Source organism: Gavialis gangeticus, unplaced genomic scaffold (assembly GCF_001723915.1).
Source record: "Gavialis gangeticus isolate Ggan-Ray unplaced genomic scaffold, GavGan_comp1, whole genome shotgun sequence".
NCBI lineage: Eukaryota > Metazoa > Chordata > Crocodylia > Gavialidae > Gavialis > Gavialis gangeticus.
In genome coordinates, this window is record NW_017729032.1 from 247,578,566 (window position 1) to 247,600,014 (window position 21,449).

At 46.4% G+C, this 21,449-nt stretch overlaps 1 protein-coding gene across 1 annotated transcript in view; it reads right to left on the reverse strand.

Annotated features, from left to right (window-relative positions):
- The window catches only part of LOC109302344 (immunoglobulin superfamily member 2-like), a 34,813-nt gene extending 24,182 nt beyond the window's left edge, over positions 1 to 10,631 (reverse strand). Inside the window, exons 1-4 of the mRNA XM_019523904.1 lie at positions 10,586 to 10,631; positions 8,514 to 8,891; positions 6,829 to 7,239; positions 261 to 647 (exon numbers count right to left, since the gene is read on the reverse strand). Of these exons, the coding sequence (XP_019379449.1) occupies positions 261 to 647; positions 6,829 to 7,239; positions 8,514 to 8,891; positions 10,586 to 10,631 (1,222 nt within the window). The remainder of the gene's footprint in view (positions 1 to 260; positions 648 to 6,828; positions 7,240 to 8,513; positions 8,892 to 10,585) is intronic.
- Between the last annotated feature and the right edge of the window lie 10,818 nt (positions 10,632 to 21,449).

Below are 21,449 nucleotides of genomic sequence, written 5' to 3' on the forward strand. Positions count from 1 at the left end.
CTTGGACACCTGTGTGCTTGACCCTGCACAAATAGGTGTGAGGATACAGAGTTGGAGGTTTGTACTTTTCTTGCTGTTTACTGCAATAGACACATTAGTAGCATTATTGTACAAAGCACTTACAGGACACCCATAGCCTTTGGGGAAAAGCAGCATTGTGGGCTGGCCACTGGCAAGGCAGCTGGCAATATAGCAACAGACCTCAAGCCATGAATCATTTCATATTTCCCTGAGAAGAAAAGGCACTTTGTTTAACTGACCTATTGGCTTCACATTGACATCCGTGCCCGGTGATAGCTTAGAGCGGATGGTGAGGAAAACTGTAGGCGTCTTCTCCATCTCTGAAACTTTGCAGCTGTACGTGCCTTTATCCTTCAGCCCTACCTGATAGATATTGAAGACATACATTTCACTGCTTTTCTTGACCAGTTGGAGCTGTCCCAATCTAGCTCTCTCTTCATACTCGTTCTTCAAGACAAGTACCCCATTTGGGTCAATACTGGCTACCTCTACTCCTTTAAAGAGCCAAATTACTTGGAACCATCTGTTCTTGCTGTTCTGTGCATTCACAAGGCAATTTAACTGCAAAGGCATCCCTTCAGCAAGGGAACTTTCACTCGCAGCAGCACTGACATGGAAGTCTCTTTCTGTGGAAAGACAAAAGCAGGACATGTATTTTAAAACCCTTGTTGATTTTCCCCTTCCTACTCCTAGCTTTGTTAGAGTTAGGAGAGATAAGGAACAGTGTTTTGACACAAAAACTGTTTTTCACTGGAAAATACTTATTTGTTATAAGCAAAATGTTTTGTTGCAACACACAAGTGCAATGAAGCTTTCATAGGGAAAGGCACCTCCACTCCAGGATTGAATTTCTGATTCAAACCACAGACAGACCTCCATCCACCTCATAACAGGTGATAAATCAATGAGTAGAGCATTCACCCAGCATACGGGAGACTCAGTTCTGCCTCGTTCAGACCAGTGCTCTGAATCTTTGTTTCATGCAGCCTATAGGAGACTGCACTTATCAATCCATTCGCTGTGGTTGGATTGGTCTTTTTTAATCTGGTCTTTTGAGCTGTTCCAGTTTGTTAATTCACTAGATCAGAGAGAAGGGGAGACTGAGTCCAGCCTACTCCAAGGTCCTTACCCCTGATCGGACAGACTGAGGTTCAAGTTACTGGTGTTAAACACAGCAGGGACTCAAACCAGGGTCTCCTGTATCACAGGCAGGTGCCCTGAACACTGGGCTGGCTATGCTGGGATGGATTAAGGTATTTCTCTCCAAACTTTATAAGGGCTTGATATAACCCCTATGAAAAAATGGAAACTTTCTTAAATGGCAAAAAACTTCAACAGAACCTTAATCCACTGGGTTGCTTTGATAGGATTCTCCTTTCAGACAGACTGTTCCAAATATTTTTATTGCAAATATACCCTGGCTTGTCATTTCCACTCTTGCTGAGGAACCCTTCAGGAATTCTCAAAATTTGAAAACAGCCCAGAAGTGACTTGGAACAAGATTTAAGTGAAAACTACTCATTGGTTATGAATTGGAAAATGTGACCTGTACCGAAATCTCATGCACCAAATGATCATGAAATCATGAAATGTCTGTACAGAAATAAAGTTTAGAACATGACCATACCTCTCAGTATGCAACCAGGTCAGGCAGTCAACACGGCCATTGTTTTATCTTCTTCCATCAACATTACATAGATGATACCCATCTCCCCAGACAATACTGTATGTGCTATTGCCTGAAGATGGAAATATAACTGCTTCTCGAACTGTGTTTATTTACTGCAGATAAATTATCCAGTGAATTTAAACCATCGGTTTCTAAACAATTCCATAAACTGAAGACTCAGTTTCTGCAGGCAGTTCTGGCCTTCCCAGATATTTACTGAATGGCTTATAGGAACAATGAGGGAATTTGACCATACTTCAAGTGGTTTACAGTTCAAATACTGGTGTAAAATGCGCAGACTGACTGTGAGGAGCCTAATATCTGAATCGAAATGGAATGAAAATGCCCAAGAGACTGAGAAAACTGTTTAATTAATAATTTCTATTCCTAAATCACTATGTGTGATGGGTAACAGAATGCTTCCTGATCGGATGGTGAAACTTGTAAAACAAGATGATAATGGAAAGCAAATATTGTTTTTGCAGGTGGTGTGTGCGTGTGTGAATAGTGGCCACATTCAAAACAATAGTAAACATCAAAAGCCATTCCTGTGTCTAGTAAATAATAAGATTTAGGAAATTTAATCAAACCAACCACCTAGTCGGCATTCAAATGACTGCCCACAGAGAGCATTTCTGCAGTATTTTAACAGAGCTCGTCAGTACCTTGCTCACACATGGTGCACAGCTTGGTGACCTATTTTGTATAATCATTTAGACATCCGTTTCTTTTACCACAAACACGCTAAATCCTGATCTTTCTCCTCCACCCTGGCCATTAATCTAGACCAAGGCTTGATCATCTTCTACTGCAGCCACTATCTTTTTTATCTGGCCTCCTTACCTCTCAAGTCAACCCCTCTCCTTGAATGTTCTTCTATAAGAACAACTTGCCTTATACACCATTCATAGATGCTAGGGATGGAAGGGACCTCAACAGATCATTGAGTCCAACCCCCTGCCCTGGACAGGGAAGAGTGCTGGGGTCACATGACCCCAGCCCGATGCCTATCCAGCCTTCCCTTCAAGCCCCCCAAGGTAGGGGAGAGCACCACCTCCCTTGGAAGCCCATTCCAAATTCTGGCCACCCTTACTGTGAAGAAGTTCTTCCTGATGTCGAACCTAAATCTGCTCTCTGTCAGTTTGTGACCACTGTTCCTGTTACCCCAAGAGGCGCTCTGGTGAACAGAGCGTCTCCAATCCCTTGCTGCATCCCCCTAATGAATTTGTAGGCGGCCACAAGATCACCGCTCAGCCTTCTCTTGTGGAAGCTGAAGAGGTCCAGGTCCCTCAGTCTCTCCTCATAGGGCTTGTCCTGTAAGCCCCTGACCATATGAGTGGCTTTCCTCTGGACCCTCTTGAATCTATCAACATCCTTCTTGAAGTACGGTGCTCAAAACCGGCTGCAGTACTCCAACTGAAGTCTGACCAATGCTGCATAAAGGGGAAGTATCCACCTCCTTGGTTGTATCTGTCATGCATCTACTGACGCATGATAAAGCGTGGTTAGCTTTGCTGATGATTTCATCACATGTTCATCTTGGAGTCCACTATGACTCTAAGATCCCTTTTGCCTCTGTGCTGCTGAGAGGGTCATTTCCCAGCCAGCAGGTGTGCTGGATATTTTTGCACCCTCGGTGCAGCACTCTGCACTTGTCCTTGTTGAACTGTATCCTATTGTGTACTTCCCACTTTTCTAACCTATCCAGGTCTGCCTGCAATCATTCCCTACCTTCCAGAGCGTGCATCTATCAGTTCGTTTTCTTATTTCAACACCATTTGCTGAATTCCCCAGCACAGGGGTTCTCAAACTGTGGGTTGTGACCCCATGGGGGGTCGTGAGCCACTTAAAAGGTGGCTGCAAACTTCCCAGGGGGTATGTGTGGTGGCGTGGGGAAGTGGTCAGTGGCAGCAGTGGCTGCTGTGTGCGAGCTCCCCATCCCCTGCCACCACCATCCAGCACTTGGGGTCACGGTATCACAAAGTTTGAGAACCCCTGCCCCAGCACATTAAATCTCTTCAAAGCCCTGGCACCAGTCTCAGTAGCATGCATTTTTCTCATTCCTGTATCTACCCTGATATATTTGAAATATCTACCGTGAAATATTTGCTTTCCGTTATCATCTTGTTTTAAAAGTTTCACCATCTGATCAGGAAGCATTCTGTTACCCATCACACATTGTGATTTAGGAAGGCTCTGCCTTTGCTCTCTGTTGCCTTCATACCTGCAACAGTCTCCTTGGCCCAGTGCCTCAGCATCTATTAAATGGGAGAATTGTCACCGACTTCCCTGGGTGCAGGATGTGGTCCATAATAACCGTTCTACTGTCCCTAAAGCATGCTTCTTTCACAAGACCTTTTTTGCAGTACTAATCTACTAAAGGAAAAAAAATCAACTTCATGAAAACCACTCAGAGTTTGCAGCTTCATCTGTTCATCCAGCCAATTATGCCTCTGAACTGCCTTGTCTGTCTCATTTAGATTGTAGCTCCCGTGGGACAAGGACCAGGTCTCCCTCCAGTACAGTGCCAATCTGAATGACAGTGCTCAATAAGCAACAGTTTAATTCTCAAAATCCACTGAGAGACAGACAAAACTGTTCTGACAGCCTGAAAATCTTCTCTGGGAAATGTGTTCATTTTTATCAAGGAGGCTAATGTAAGCCAGGCATTTCATGCTGATCCCCAGTACCTTCTCAAAGCATAACATGAGACCCCCTGACTTACACTTTCAGGGAAGAGGCCACACAAAAAACACTTATGACATGTTAATAAATCATCAGTGGAAGCTTAATTAAATTGATGATCAATTGTTTTGGAGCACAACACAATATCTGTCGTGTTGTCTGCTGATGTGCATATAATGCTCCAGAATGCAGGCTATTTGGGGGTTAATGGAACTGTGATATAAAGTGCAGCCAACTAGTGTAGTTTTCCCTCCTTTGAGGTCACAAATGATACAGCTTGTAAGTCTCAGGACATTATTTTCTATGTATTGTGCCTTCAGTTCCTAAATAGTTTGCCTGCTGCTCTCTCCCACTATGATTTCACTGTAGTTCTGTCACATTGCACTGGTACTCACAGTCCAAAATAAAAGCTAGTGCAACTGGCCTGGGTCAGTAATCTCCCCAGATCTAGTGCTATTTGCTACAGCTTTGAAGTAGAGATTCAAAAGTCACTTTGGCCATGGGCTGCAGCAATGTAATGTCTGTACGGATCAGGCACAGAACCAGATGTCATACAACCTCACCAGTGGCTATAGAAGCACACACTCTGAGGCCAGGAGAACATAACAAAGGGCCCTTGTAGCTATCCTCCCCTGCCTCCTGCCATTGGGTGAAGAAGCAGATCAGTAGAAGCTCACCCCACCCTCACATGACAATTCTTGCTAATTAACCAAGGTCTTATAGCATTTGGTGGGTTTTTTTAAAAATCCCCAGCTCCTAGATTTAGGTGAATACATGAGAATCTCAGCCTTCACTTAAAACAACTAAAAGGACTCAAATACCAGAAAGCAAAGAACCACACTAGCTTAACTCATTATGTTTAAACCCAGCTTAACCTTTTCAAGCCCAGCTTTTAATTCTGGAGACGTTGGGTTGCTAATACTTTGTCATTCCCCCTACTCGAGGAATGTCTGATGACTAAACCCAGAGGACGCTCAGACAAGAGCTGTCAGGGTTGAAATCTTGAGAAATCTCATGGCTGTTCACTCTGCTGCAGGAAGGGACATTATTTTGTGCAGTGACTTAATGACCTTGTGGGTGAGGGAAAAGGCCTTAGAGAAACAGGCCCTGGGCATTAAGACAAATAAACACTGGAGTAACTGGTATAAAAAAAAAAGGAGTGGGCACACAATTTTCAGTCCTACACTGGCTTCTAGTAATTTATTAGAATCCAGTATAGAATTACTCCAGGAAAAATCAGGGATCTACACCAGGTAAGTGGTGTCTGTAGATCCTCCTGGGGTAACATTAATTCAAGACAGACAGACTATTACCTATTCCCTCCACAACCTAGTTGTAAGGCCTTGTAGTAATGCTTATGGTGTGCAGTACAGGAGAAATGATTGTCTCTCCTGAATACTGACGTAATTTATAATAGTATAAAGACCAGATGTGACATGAAACAGTTGTAAATACATTGGTTACACCCTGGAGAATTACACAATTATGCACGCGTGGAATTTTGCACATAAAAGTTAAGACCATGCATAATTGTGTAACTTTGCATAATTCAACTTGGGTGGACTCTGTGCATCCACAGGGCTCCTGGCACTTCAGCTAGGAGCCCCATGTAGAGTCACTGAGTATGGTGGTGCATGCAGGTGACTGGGGAGGGGAGCTCCTGCCTGTAGGATGGGGTGGTGGGTGTGGGGTTTGTGGGTGGGTGTGGGCCTCCCCGCCACATGCCCCTGCCTTTCCATGGTGCACAGACCTTGCTTTGGGCCCTTAGGGCACTCGTGACCACGGCAGGCAGAGCACGCAGTAATGCACATCTCCAACCGAGTCCCAGGGGCTGCACATGCTGACACAGAGCCAGCTCAGCCTAGCCCGTTGACACGCACCTTTGAACCAGACCAGGTTGGCTCCATGCCAGCATATGGGGCACGAAGCTGCATGTGGAGACACGGAGCCTGCCTGGCCTGATGGTGCATGACTTCCCACAGCTCCCAGTCTGCATGCCATCAGCCTGGGCGGGCTCCATGCCTCCAAGTGTGGCTTCCTGCTAGAGTGCTGGAAGGCCCATGTGGAAGTATAGAGCTGGCCTGGCCCAATGGCACATGGCTCCCACTTGTAGTGCCACAAGCCCCATGTGCTGGCATGGAGCCAGCCCAGTCTGATCCAAAGGCACATGTCAGTGGGACAGGCTGGGCCAGTTCTTTGCCACCATGTGCAGCCCCCAGGACTCAGTGCATAATTTTGAATTTTTGTACACATAATTCCCCAGGGTCTCCAGAACCTCAAGAAGCCTGACTTGCATTTATACCATATTAGCTCTGTAAAGGAGCCTTGATGTACAAGAAAACTGGTCCCACTATGCAAGTTTGTGAATGGGTCAGTATCCTTTTACAACTACTCAGATGTAAGCCCATTTTAGATCAATATCATAAATCAGTGATATGCTGTACGCATCTTACCAAGGCTTGTGACAGTCAGCAATGTCTGTTCGGTTTGTTTCCGAGAAATATCTTTCCATGTCTTATCAGGGTCCTGAATCCACTCCACTGCTTCGCAGTACAGTCGGCCCTGGTCAGAGGGCCTCACTCTGCTGATGGAGAGCTTGTATGTGGTGTCTCCAATCTTGCCCAGCTGCACATCCCCTGTCAAAAACCTTGGCCTGTAGGACGATCCTGGAGACAACACAAAGTCCTTGGACAGGGAAAGGATTTCCATGACTTGACCATCTCCGGCTATCTGGTACCAGCCAACAGACAGGTGGGTGTGCTGAGCAGTAGATTTTGAAACCTCGCATGTAAGCTCCAGTGGATCTCCTTCCATTTGGTCCAGAGTCTGGGGCTTCATACTGGCCGAGAGTGTGTCTGGAATCACTAAACACAAGAGAAAACACAGCCAAAATGGCCATTTGCTCTAGAAACCATGCGTGTCACCGTGGACTCTGAGCTTGTCCTTCAGGGCAGAAGGGACATTTCTGTGTAGCATCACCCTTTCACTACCACTTGTAGACAATATTCCAGCCCTTTGGCAGCTTGTAAGTGCTAATTGCTCTACATTGCCCTTTTGTAAGCCCTTTCCAAGGCCTGTATATTCTTACCCTCCAAAGTATTTCAATGTGATCTTTATTAACTACATCAGGAAAATTATTAGAAGTCATGGAAGCACATAGTACTGCTTCCTTTTCTTTTAACTTGCTTGTGGTTAAAAGGCTCCAGAGTAAATCATGTCCAGCCTGTCCTGGCCAAAGGTACAAGCTGGCACAATGTTAGGAAAGAGAAATAATTTGGGCAGGGAGCAGAGCACCCAGGCTTCTTAGAGGTTTCCATCCATTTGTCTCCTGGAAATGCTACATCACCATTTATGTAGGAGAGCTCCATAATGCAAGAACCTCCTTCAGTCATGGTTCTCCTTCCCATCCCAATCTACTTTTACCTCAAGCTCAGGAAAGAGGTACCTCCTCCTTCCTCCTGGTACTCTACTCTTTTTCAAAGCCTTCCTTTATAGCTGTCACCCTTCCCAATAACACTCCCATGTCCTGTAAGCCTGCTTTGAAAGATGCTTTCAATGTTCAAGGCCTGTATATTTTTACCCTCCAAAGTATTTCAACATGCTCTTCAGTAATTACATCAGGAAAATTATTAGAATTCATGAAAACACATAGTACAGCCTCCTTCCCTGCCTTGGAGAAACACAGCTCCTCCTTTTCCATAGATGAAGTGAGGGATTTGTGACCAGCTGAGAAAATTCCAGGATTCTTGTCCTGGGGCAACAGCAAAACACATCAGATGGGGAAGGACAGAAGCCCCAACCCCCAGGCCCTGGTCACCTTATCTCCTCTCCTAGGCACTGCCTTACCTCACTTTGCTAGCTGCCCCTCGGACCCATCTGTCACCACCAGCTTGCTCTTAATCAGAGGAAGGAAGCAGTAGGGGAAGAGGCATGTTACTCTGGAGGATCCTGAACCACTCTCACCACCCGCTTCATACTACGTTACAGTAAATGAGGCTGCTCACATGTGGGGGTGTTGCTGTCAGTGTAAGAGAAATATAAAAGCCTGAACCATCATATTCTCCCATCCCCACCAGCATGCAACTGAATAGCAAGGGTGGAGCTAACAGAGTGGTGGCCCTCCTTCTCTGGAACCTACCTGACAGGTGCATCTTGGCGCTGTAGTTCCCGAAGTGCCTCTCATCAGTGTTGGGTGTGTGGCACTCGTACTCTCCAGCATCCCGGTCCTGGAGCTCAGTGATGTGCAGCAGGACAGAATCCCCTTGGAGCCTCTCCACATAGATCTCTTTGCTCCGGACACGCTGGGCATACATGGCGTAAAAGAAGGAGGGGTCCTTGGTGCTGATGATCTGTATTTCTTGCTTTGGGGCAGAGGGCAGGTAAATGTACCACTGGAAATTCTGCTCCGAGGGTCCCTGGTAGCCACTCACATTGCATGCAATGGTGATGTTGTAACCTCTCACCCGGTAAAGAGGCCCTTTCTGAACAGTCACTACCCTCTGGCTGAAGCAGAGGCCTGCTTACAAAGAATAAAACAACAGTGCCATGTACTATGTAGTTATTGCATATGGCAATACAGGTTCTTCACTGACTACATCACCACAAACAATAGAAAAAATGGGAAGGATCTAGGTTTTTAAAAGATACATGGAATCTGATGGTGACAAGTGCAAGTTTGCAACCGCAGGCCTAATTTGCTTATGCTTAAGAGGGAAGTCACGTAACAGCATGAGTACAGATGTGTGTGGAAATACCCTGTGTTCACAGAGAGCAGCAGTCACTGCACATCCAAACTGAAGACTTAGTGTTTTATGGATCAGTGTCCCTTTAATAATTATTATGCTTTCCTCAGCCCCGTGTAAGTCTCTTCTGGATGGGTCAGAGGCAGGAGACAGAGCTGAAATCCAAGCACCACATTTTTAAAGAGGCAAATAAAGCAAAGTCTGATGATCAAGGGAGCATAACAAACAGGATAAGATGTTTCAATGGAGAAAGGGCTACAGTCATAGACACGTTCTGCCAGCAGATAACACAGCCAGGGAAGAAGGTTACAAAAACCACCTACTAGTTGGGAAGGCAGCATTAAGAGACCAAGTGTTGGCTACTCAAAGGTTAGTTACCAATGATTAGTTACTGCCTGGACAGTACAGGCAGCAATGAGCTGAAGTTGAGGGTTGGGTGTGGGAGGGAGAAAAAGGTAGAGGAGATATTAAGTGGGAAAAAAAGGTATAAGAAAAGCTCTTGGGAGTGCAGACATGTAGAAGCTGCAGAGAACTCAGACCCTTAACTTTAGGCATCTGTTGGCTTCTGAAGTTTTTTGGCTAGGCCCTGAGAAACTGAGTTTGAGGCAATGCCCAGATGGGAGAAGGTGCCAAGAGAGGCTTTCTGAGAGAAAAGAGCAGCTTTTCAGACACTTGAGTTCACCCCTTTGGCCTGCCTATGACCTGAATGGAACAAGTTTAAGGAAGGGGCAGAGCCCAGACGGCTGGTATCTTTTCTCCCTTTCTGGAGCAGAGCTGCTTTGCTCTACACTTGATGCCATGCTCTCTCTCCCTAAGCCAAATACAAAACAGTACACAAGTAGCAGGCTGCATTTCTACAGGGAGACCAGCCAAATTACACAGGGATGGAAACAATGGTGTCACTTGAAAGTCTAGTGTGAGATCATCCTAAAGGGGTGGACCAAACAAAAGTTATGCACCTTGCAGCATCTGGCTGTCAGCAGTTGTACAGGGTGTACAGCTACTCCCAGTGAAATTAAGGGGCTTCTGGCAGGGAGAGCAGGATCTAGGGGAGAGCAGGATTACCTCAAAAGGAGAATGGCACAGCAGTATAGCAAGGGCATGCAACAAGCAGACAAGTAACAGAAAGCACCCTCACTTCTCCCACACTAAAGTACACCTATACCCCTGCCATACTGCAGTGCACCTAAGAGCCATGCCAAGCCAGTGGGCAGGCATGGGGGAAGGAAATATGACTGCATTGAGTCCTAACAGTCCTTGTTGGAGAGGCAGTGGTCAGTGCCAAAAGATACCCAGGACCCTAAGAGCACCTCCACCTTCCTGAGGGCAGCCACCAAAGAGCCCCATTGACAAAGGAATTAGTGGAAAGGCTGGAGTGGCTGTCCCAGGAAACCCTCCTTTTAGACCACACTTCCCACTGCCCAGGCTAGCTAGAGAGAAGGACAGCAACGTCTTCCATGACACTCACCCAGGATGAGGAAGAGTAGAGGCACTGAGTACTGGACGGACCCCATTGGGAACAACGGCAAACAAGCTGAAGGGAGAAAGCCCTTCTCAGGCAATGCTGAAGCCTCGTCTGATGGCAGTGGAAAGGAAGTCGCCGGTCTCGCATTGTGGTTTTCCGTTTCCAAAAAACAGGGGAAAAGACTGAACGCTGCAGCGCTGTGTCACAGCTGCTAAAAGCCACACATATGTAACCAGTGCTGCCAAACCCTGCCACTATCACCCCGTGTTTTGGTTCCCACTTGCCCAGGGTGGATGTGCCGTCTGCAGAGACTGTGAGCTTTTTACTAAATGTGTTTGTGGCTTCTTTCCTATCTGTGCAAGATCTAGCGTGCAGATAGTGCTAGGTAATGCAAAGTAAAGGTCACTCCTTACATTTAACAGGGGGCCTTGATGGGACGCTAACTTCCGCTCAACTCAAGGGGCTGAAATCTGTCTCCCATGGCTGTTGAGGTTTTATTTAATTTAAGCAACAGAAAGACCTTAAAGTAACAAACAAAACCAAACCTCTGACCCTAGCAGAGACTGTATGATTGTATGAAGGAGAAGAGACAGTTCAATAGGGATTCAGCTATGGACAACCTGTTTCACCTGGAAAATGCGTATATACTTTGCATATATAGAAAACCTGAAAGCAGTAAATTCATCTGATTGGGGTTCACACCAGTAGCTTTACAAGACCAGGGAAAGGATCTTTTATTACACCAGGCTTCCTCACTTATGGACAAGAGGAGAACTCCAGCAGCCCCGGTACACCATTGTGACACAGACTTCTTTTTTGAGCAGGAAGAGTCTATCAGATTAATTCACTAATGCCATTCCCCACACCCACATTTTCCCTTGAGAACAGTGTTTGCCCCAGCCCAGAACTGAATCGGCCCATTAACCAGACTTCTGTGGCTAATGAGTGCCTATGGGACCACTGTACCCTCAATGGTACAACTTAAGGCCTGCTGATGCAATGATCTCCCCTCCCTCTCCCGGCCTCTGGTTTACATCTCAACACAGATTCGTAAGTCCTAGGGCCTTCCTTATGCCACATTTCTTGAAGCCATCCATCAGCCAGGAAACAGCTGTCCCTTCTTAGCTTTTTTTTAAAACACAGACAGGCATTTGAGTTAGGAAACCAAGGGCGGCCCCCGCAGCTGTATATTACCTCATCTGAATCTGCCTTCCTAAAAGTGGGATTTTGATTCAATTCACTTTTATGGCCAGGCTGTAAAGTTTCCTCCACTGGTTTCTTGCTTCACAGGCTTCCAAGATGCCGTCCTGCAGAAGTGGGGGTGGCAGTATGGGACATCACACCTCATAGTCAGTTTGAACAGGCCTGTGAAACACCCCTTGAGCAAAGCAAGCATTGAGAGCCGGCCCCAGCATGTGAAAGGCCCAGCGATACCAAGAGTGTCTGCAGATCTGTGGGGAAACTTGGAGAGATGGGGGAGAAGAGGGAGCACTGGGGGGAAGCTTCAGAAATGTGACTCTTGGGTTTTGCAATGAGTGGAATAACAAGTGGTTACTGCACCGTGGGTAGCAGTGGTGCCAGGTCTGGAGAAGCAGCAGCATGGGCACAGCTGCAGCTGCCATTTTTGTGCCCTCGCAGAATTGGTGCCTGGGGCTGGTGGCCCAGCCGTCCACCTCTAGTTATGCTGCTCTTTGTAACCACTGGCTCCAGGGTCTGACAACAGCTCACAGCAGGGCACTGGCACTCCTCTCTCCTGCTGCCAGCATCCGGGACCTAGAGTCCTCCTCAGTGCTGCTTTTCCATTCATGTAAACAGGAAGATTTTAAAGCACCATGACTTTTCTGATTGTCAGCTTCAAGCTGCTGCTTTTTTGTGCTTTCATGGCTCTCTGTGCTTCTCCTCTGTGCACACATGAAACATTCAGGGAGAGGGACATAGGCATGATGAAAGGCTCAGCCTCTCCCTAGATGTCTGGCCTAATGGGAGGAAATGGTTTGAATTAGAGGGGCTTTCAGAAAGGCACATTTTCTTAGGACAAATTTTGACACAGATCATTTAATCCTGAATTGTGCAGCTCCCCACAGCATTGCTGGGGCATCAGCTGAAACAGAAAATTGGTTCAGAGACTTGCAGTGGGTGCACAGAGTGTAAAACAAGCCCTGGTTGCTTCATTCCACCAGGCAGGGATGGGGAGCACCATTCATTTAAAGAACAAAACAAACATCGCTGATGCTTTTGAGGTCCCTTCTGACCCTAGCATCTATGAATCTATGGTCTATATTGTAATGAACTGATTCATTAGACAGTTTGCAGGTCCAAGAGGTAAAGGCAGGGGCTTCTTACTACAAAGTTCACAACTTTATTGGCTCCCACTCAGGGTCCATTAGAGACAAGGACCTCAGCTCTATACAAGGCTCAAGGACCAGACAGATACTTTGGGGACAGACTTGCTCTAGCAGGCAGGAAGCTGTGCCCCAGGATGTCCTTCTTTTCCCCCTCATGTGCAGCCAGAAAGGAAAAGCAGGGAGCTGACAGCAAAATCCTGACCTCTCTTCCCCTGCCAATAGAGGGGGAGCAGGCAGGAGGTAGATGCTAACATGCATTGCACATATTCACATTTGGAAGGAAAGCAAGTTCTATGGGACTAGGGTTGCCAACTCTGACTCAAGCTATTCTGGGATTTTACCCCCCAACAGGATGTAATATCATTAATTATACTGTTCAACCCATTCACAATATCAGTCTCCTGGATTGCTTTCAGTAGTCACCAGGAGGTCGATGCCAATTCTGGCAGACTCCTGGCCAGTCCTGGAGGGTTGGCAACCCAGTATGGGACATATTAATCCTGAGAGCACCTCTCCATTGAAGGTAAGGCACTGTGGGTAAGGAGTTCAGTTCGGAAGGGAGGCTGTGTGGTGGGGTGGAGTGGGATGCAATGAAACAAATGTCTCCAGTCTTTGGCAATGTCCCTTGAGTAAGTCAATGGTGATTTTTGCCTGGTTACTCCATCCTCAGGTGAAGGAGGGAGCAGGAGCCATGCTGAAAGTAAGTTCCTGTAAGTAGATGACCCTGGCTCTTCAGAGCCAAAGTTCACAAGTCAACACTCCCCTCCCATGCCCCCACCAGTGCTAAGGGTGGAAAACTGTCATTGTTGCCCCAACAGAGCTACCAGGAAGAAGCTGAGCAATCAAACTCATTGAGTTCCACATAATGTGGGAAAAAAGCACAAAAGGGAGCAGTATAGTTCCCAGTCTAACACAAATGTGTGAATTGATCTTTACATTTGCAATAGAAAACCAGAGAGGATAACACTGCTTTGCCCAGCGCTGCTGATGTGTACAGCCCTTTACAAGGATGTGACAGCTCTGCCCTCAGGACTGAGCAGGCTAAAAATCACACTCCTGCTCCCTGGTAAAGTGGGAAAACAAAACATATGGCAGGACTGATCAAGGCAGCAGGCTGGAAAGAGGGAAGGGATCACAAGTCTTTACAAAGCCAGTTAGAAGTTGTCATTTCCATTAGAAACCACATCAGTGAAGCAAGATCAGCTGATAGAGATTGCTTAGCAAATGTATCTTCCAGTTGCCAGGACAGAAAAAGAGAGGGAGAGGAGAGAGGAACAGGGGAGAGTGAAAGACACAAAGCAGCCCAGCCTGGCCTGAGCTCCTAGGGAATTAAATACATATTTATCTGCAATTAAGTGCCTGATCTTCCATCTTGATGGCTACATGACAAGTGTTACCCTAGCGCCCTCTGGGGGTAAATGCTGTCATCTCTCGCTGCTTTTACAGGGTCAGCTCAATCCCCGACCGAAATAAGTGGGAGCCCCATTATAAATCTGTTATCATACAACCCCGCCTCTCCCCCCGCCCCCAGATACTACTAGGTTGCAAAGCCAAGCACTCAAATGGTTAGGAAGTACCAGAAACAGTGTGGCCTGGACGATCTTAATTTATCCCCTTAGCCTTGGGGACGTCTTTTAATGTCATACAATGTTTCTTGTTTCTTTTAAAGAACTCCTGCCCCTGCTTTTCTGTAGCTTCATTTGTGGTAATTGCTAAAATGGAAAATTTCAACCCAAACAGTTCATGTTGGCAAAATTATAAAAAAAACCCCTGAAAACAATCTGAAAACCTGACACAGAGCTGTCAGTCCTAACTGTAATAGTCCATAAAAATGGCATTTGATTTCACCCTCTGTTTGGCATTGTGAAAGGATTTTGGCATCAGATTGATCATTTGATCTGTCTGCACCATAAGAGAGTGGAGGTCTATTATATATTCTGGAAAGAGGCTATGGAAAGTGAGACCATTCCTTTGCATCTGCATTGGATTGAGGTGGCATTTGAAGACGGGGACAAGCAAGGCTACACATTTCAACAGCAAACAGAAGCAATTCAAGCTGAAGTGAGAAGATCTGCCATGGACAGATCTGGAATTTTGAAAAGGAGGGGTTGCACATGTTATGTGCACCATAACATATAAAACAACACATTTTTCTCCAGTTGAAAAGAAACAAGAAGATTCACTAGTAGTCTCAAGCTGTATGGTTCAGTTTAAGATGGAAGCAAACGCATATAATTTTGTTAGAATGAGTTAAAAACAATCTGCAGGGCTGTGACCCAGGAGCTTTGTGACCAGGAGCAGTTAGCAGACAGCAGACTTGCAGAAGAAAGGCTGGCTTGATTGGTGAAACAACAAGACCACTAAAAAGAGAGTATTGTTAACACCTGTGGAGTGAAGAGTTTAGAAGGGATCCGGTAGATTACAATGAGCCATGAAGTCAAGTGACTCCCTCAGCACTGCCCGACTAGACATGCTGCTGCCATTGTACCATTTCAGCCCCTCTGCGTAGCATCCCAAGTCCTGCTGTGAAGAAAGATTGTTTTAATACAATCATCACCCTGTACTTTGGTGGCTTAGCTGTGCTGTGCCCGCAGCCAGTGTCACCATGGCTCAGCCAGGGCCTGTTGACAAGTTCCCCTGTGGCATTTCAACGCAGGAACTTACAGAAAGCAGGCTGATCAAGCCGAGGGCCTTACTTAAGGCAGCTGACCTGGACAATTCCTGCTAATGTTAACATTAGCTCAGGTACACGGTACAGAACTGTGGGTAACAGCATGATAATACCCCAAGTACTCAGGTTGCACTCAGCTTATTTGGGTTTTAGCACCAACAGAAAAGCCACTGGCATAACTCATTCTGAGAGCTCACTGCAGCTTATGGTCCTGTTTTACAGCAGGGCCAACTCTGATCCTGTGGTGAGGATTCGGTTCATGCCCACATGGAGTGGCAGTGAGCTCAAGCACAGTGATTCTCCAACAGGGTGCTGCAAGACCCTGGGGTGCTTTGAGATCCTTTCAAGGGTCCCAGCGGTAGCGGTACCATGGACCGTTAGCACTTTTAGGTCTGCATACATGATTCATGAGGGAAATCCAGAGATTTCCAACAGGCATCCACAATGTTAACCGCATTCTGACCTGTTGTAGTCTTTTTGAGTTCTTTGCAATGAAAGTATTGTTCTATTATTTTTCAGTAGTTAAAAATCTAATGAAAACGAAGAGCTAACATTTTCCAAGGGTGTCTGGAGTCTAATGATGGATGCCTTGAGTCTAAAAAGGTTGAGAAACAGTGCCCTAGCAAAAAAAAAGTCAGCGGGAGGCACAGGAGGGAGTGGGCGGCAGTAGAGTCCTGCTGCCGTTACCCCAGTGTCAGGGGAGCTGGCACAACAGACTTTGAAGTGTGTAGCCAGGTTCTCTCAGCCCTCTGACTTCAAAGCCTGCTGTTTTGTTCCCCCAATTACAGAGCAAGAGCTGGCTGGCTGGCTTTCCTACAGCTGGCCAGATCAGCTGCAATCCCACATGTGCGTTTTCTTGTGCTGAAATCTCATGCTGGAACACAAGTATCCGAATCATCCAGCTCTTGCACAGGCCAGTTTCCCCATTCGCTTCAGCAGACAGCTCGGCCTGCCTGTAATCTCGCTTTTGCCTATGGGCTGTGTGGAGTCAAGTGAGATTTCAGCAGGTAAAGAGCTGTGCACCAAAGTGTCACGGAGCCAGCCAGCCTTGGGGAAGCCAGCTGGCTGGAACCAAGCAAGGGGGATAAGATTGCCATTCTGCCAGCAGGGAGCAGCTGCCTGGGGAACGCTGCCTGCTGCCGCTGTTACTTGAACCTCACTTATCTAAGGCCCCCCTCCTCCAGGACATGACATCATTTCAGATAACAGGAAGGCTTCCGATAAGAGAGGCTTGGCATGTAAGAAAGAACCACACTGCCTTTCTGCTTCTAGGGCTAAATGCATTTGTAATGAGCTGGCATGGAAAGGTTATTGATTTGGTAGCTTGGGGGAAAAAAAGGCATATTTAAAAAAAAAGTGGAAAGAACTTGGGGGGAGGTGGGGGGCAGGCCAGAGAAAGACCTCTTAGGTGATGCTGACAACAGCTAGGTGGCAAGCTACAGAAGCCAGATGAGAACTACTCAAATATTATTCAGGGGAACCCGTGCTCTAACACTTGCCTTCTTTTCATCCGTAAATCTGATGGCCAGTGACAAAACTATGCAGCTGCAGTCTTGATCCCAAGACATCAAAAAGGGTTAAGAAAGGTCAAGTAGCATGCTAATTTTCCAAATGAGGAAACCAAGGGAGCAAGTAGCTAAGACTTGCCAAATGTTGCACAAGAGAGTGGTGGCAGTCAGAATTAAAACACTGCTTGCCTGAGTCTCAACTCCTATGCCAGACAAGTAGTTTTCAGCCTTTCTGGCCCTCCCACCCACAAAATGCCTGAAGACTTGTCTCACAACTCTATGCTACTCCCAACAAGATTTGAGCTGTCTGCTAATAATTTGGGGCTCTGATGCAAGGAAGGGGGTGGTTACATGGAGGCTTTGGTGCTGCTCCAACATCAACTTCCCTTCTCTGCCCACAGGGAGCATCTACGCATGCATTAACACACCTTGTCTAATGTGCATTAAATTGAGTACCTCCAATGTGAGGTACTTAATTAATGTGCATTAGGCTACACTAATGTGTAGTAGCACATTTGCACACTTCTTTAGTGACACTTAGTGTGCAGTAGACTATTTTACTGCGCATTAGCATAACATCATGATTTTTTACATGACGCTTTAATGTGCAGTAAAATGGTTTACTGCGTATTAAAGCACATGTGTAGATGCACCCACAGCTCTGCTCCAAGAGATGCTGGCAGGGGGTCGGACTAGATGATCTACTCAGGTCCCTTCCGACCCTAGAAACTATGAAACTATGAGAACACAGAGCAGGGGTAGCAGCAGCTGAATGGAGAGCTGGGAGAATGCAGCTTCCCTCCTGCCCCTGCCTGAAAACCTACTGGGCCATACAGCCATCTCCAACTAGTAAGGAGCAAGTCAACAGATGCCCCTTCATGACCCAGCTTCAGATCAGGTCCCAATGGACAAGCAGTACAGCCTTGAGGCATATGGCCAGCATGTTCTTAAATAACAGCAGAGGCAAGACCTAATCACATAAACACTTGACAACACTGGGACTATAACCTGCTTTTATCAGCTGCTGGCCCTGCCTAGCAAGGCTATAGCATAGCATTAAATTGGTTATGTAACACAGTTAAATCTTGTCTGCCCTGGGATTTAAAGCTGCATTAGCATCTTTTTAGCCAGCACTGTATTGAAGCAGGACTCAGGATGCCTAGCTGAGAGAGAAGGAAGGGCCAATACACAGTGTTGCCCACCTGGTCTTGAAGCTTCCTGCCAGCTGCTTTGAGGGCAAATGCCAAGGGTAAAATAATGCTACCAAGGGGGAAGTGGGAATAGACACCTCAGCTGAGGATTCTGTTTACTGAAAATGCCTGTTCTGGAATATATAACAGTATTAAGTGTTAGGGAAAGCAGCTAGGTCTTAATATTAAGCTGCTTATTTATGTCTCTAAGTTCTGGAGATACTGCATTTCAAAACTAATTAGATTGACAGAGCTTGGATTCGATTACAGGATTTCCAGAATCAGAGGGTTTATTCCTCCTCCCCCCCTCCCCCTCAATTAAGTGGCTGCACTGGAAACATTAAAAAGAGAATTAAGCAGCCGTTGCTGCAGCCAGTTGTTAAGTCTGACCAACTGCAAGAAGTGATAACACCAGCAGCCAAAAAGCCTTCGCCCCAAATGTACCAGTGACTGTGATTACAGACCAGGGACTGACTTACCTTCACAGTATTGATTTAAAACAGCAAAAAGTATTGGAGGTGGATGCCTGCCGCCCCAGAAAGCAGGTGGGAACAGGGCACTTCCCTTACAGCACCTGGCCAAAGTACTTCCATCAGACTGGAGACCCCAATTTCAGGACAGAGGAGGTTTACAGCAGCAAGGATGGCATCTCAGGAAGAGACCTCTGGAGGGGGCAGACTTGCAATGAGAAAGGAGCTGCAGATAGCTGCATGCCCAGCACAGTGAATCCAGGTACTGTGCACAGACAGTCAGATCATTAATGGATACAGCATGCCGAGGCAAAAGGGGCAGAGCTTAACATTTAGGATGAGAATGGGGAGAAACATGTCAATTCAGGAGCTTGGGGAGCTAGCACAGCTCCATAGTTTGCTTAGCTTCTGAATCTACTTCTGTGCCTGACTCTGCCCTGTGCTATGAACTCATCACTTTCATCAATGTTACATCTACAGTTCACCCAGAAGCAGCTTCTTTGTTCCATCCATGCAACTCTACTCTAAGCAGAAACAGGTTTGCGTCTCTTTGTTAATGCTCCTTGTTGAAAGGCAGGAGCAAGTCTATAAAAGCTCCATCTCAATGCCTGGAGTGGCAGACTCTGGCTTACTACAACCTCCCAAAGCCTTCTTGTCTCCTTTTACAACTCCTCTTGAAACCAAAGTTCTCAAATATTTTAGATTAACCTTGAGGTGTGGATGAGTCAGTGTAGTCAAAACTTTTTTTTTTTTTTTTAAGGTATACTGTATGCATGCCTCTATCATGAAGCACTCTCTACCTTGTTATTCCCACTGTCAGAAATGGCTGTAGAATGAGGAGAGACTTTAAAAGGAACTTAACAAATGATAAGTCACAACAACATTATCAGCTGGCAATAGCTACCTTACATTTTCTGAGGGTCTGCCATCTAAAGGATTCCCAAACACTTGAACTATTAAAGATACATACACACAGGCTAGGGACTTTACACATAAACCAGTTTAAGTGATCAGAAACTGGTTTAAACCTGTAGCAGAACAGATGTTCAGTGCACATAAACCAGTTTGAGAATGACTGAAACTGGTTTGAGATAAACCTGGTTGAATGTAGTATCAGACTTAAGGGATTTGGGTCAAACTGGTTTATGCAATGTCTGTCCCAGACCCTTTCCTGGTTTAAGTTAAATTAGACTCCCCCAGAATCCCTGCATACTCTCTGGGCTGGGCGGGGCTCTCTGCTCCAGAGAGCTGAGCTGGCACCTCTTCGCTGCTCCCTGGCTGCAGCTCTGGCAGAGACTGCACATACAGAAGGGTCTGCCTGGCTTCCTCCTGCTCCCCTCTCCCCCTCACCACTCCTTGCTTAAGCAGGGATCCCACCCCCCCTCTGCCTTACATAGACACCTCTCAGCATTAGCTAGCATACTACATGCTGGCAACCATCTGTGCTGTGGGAGACAGGACAAAGGCAGACAGCAGTGTCAGTTTAGGGCTTTTTGGAGCTAATCAACAGGTAGCTGGTAACATCCTTCCATTCCTTCCTTGGAGAAGCTGTTTAAGAAGAGCTTGAACTAATGAGAGATCCTTTTGTTTTGTTGATGGGCTGATAAACACTGAGTTAGGGGTGATAAACACTGTTATCAACTCCCTGCTAGGTTGGGGGGGTGCTCCTTAATCAGAGCATCTTGCTGGGGCTGGCCATGCCCCCCCCTCTGCTCAGCCTAGTGGAAGGGAGGGGAGGGCTGCTCTAGTGCCCCCCAGCTTCTAGCCTAAGCCACTGCAGGCATGTGCCTGCATTCCTGGAATGAAAAGGGAATGCCTATCCACCTCCAAATCAGCTCAAGCTTTGCAGGTTAGACTAAGATTGAATCAATTCAGGCTTAGGCTTTTTGAATGTCTGTCTCTAGCACAAGTAGCTGGTGCATTTAGCATGCAAGCCCTGGGTGCTGATTTAAAGGAGGCACCAGCACTAAGAGTCACAGCAGTACTCAGAGAGGAGAAGGGGATCAGAGAAACAGGGAGGGGCAGGATTCAGGGATCTATGTAGGCTCAAGGGTTTGGCCCCAAGTGCAGCAGGTGTGTGTACTACCAAATTCAGTGTTGCCATATCCCAGGAGCAATGGGGTACAACAGCAGTAGGCAATGGCAATGGCTGCTTATTAGAGACTTTCATACTTTATACTTAATTTGTAGCATGTTTGTCAAAGTGGTTGGTTATTGCTGGCCTAAACCATGATCTCACCTTTCCTTTTTCCCCTTTCCCAAGTGCTCCAGCTCCTCTTAACCTGACAAGCCATGAATTGAGCATTATTTTTATCCTCACATTTAAAAGTCAGCTTTGGAGCCATGTAAAGGCTTGCTCTTGGAATACTAGCATAGGTTATAAACATGCCATAGGGCTGAGCCCGTATGAAGCTAGGAGGCAAGTCATTTATGTAAATGAAAGCTGTTCCCACAAATGAGTTTCAAGATTGAGCTCCAGCCCTGAGCCATGATTCAAAGCAAGAGATGGAGGCTGCGGAAACCTAATCTCTCCCACGTATTACATTCCTCCAGACTCTTCAAGGCCTTTATCACAGGATGCAGGTGATACGTTGTGATAAGTTAGGTACAGCCTGGGCTAGCCTATGGCATTTCGCTGTCTGAACAAATTTTCTCAACAGTTAGTCAACAAGGCTGAACCTTT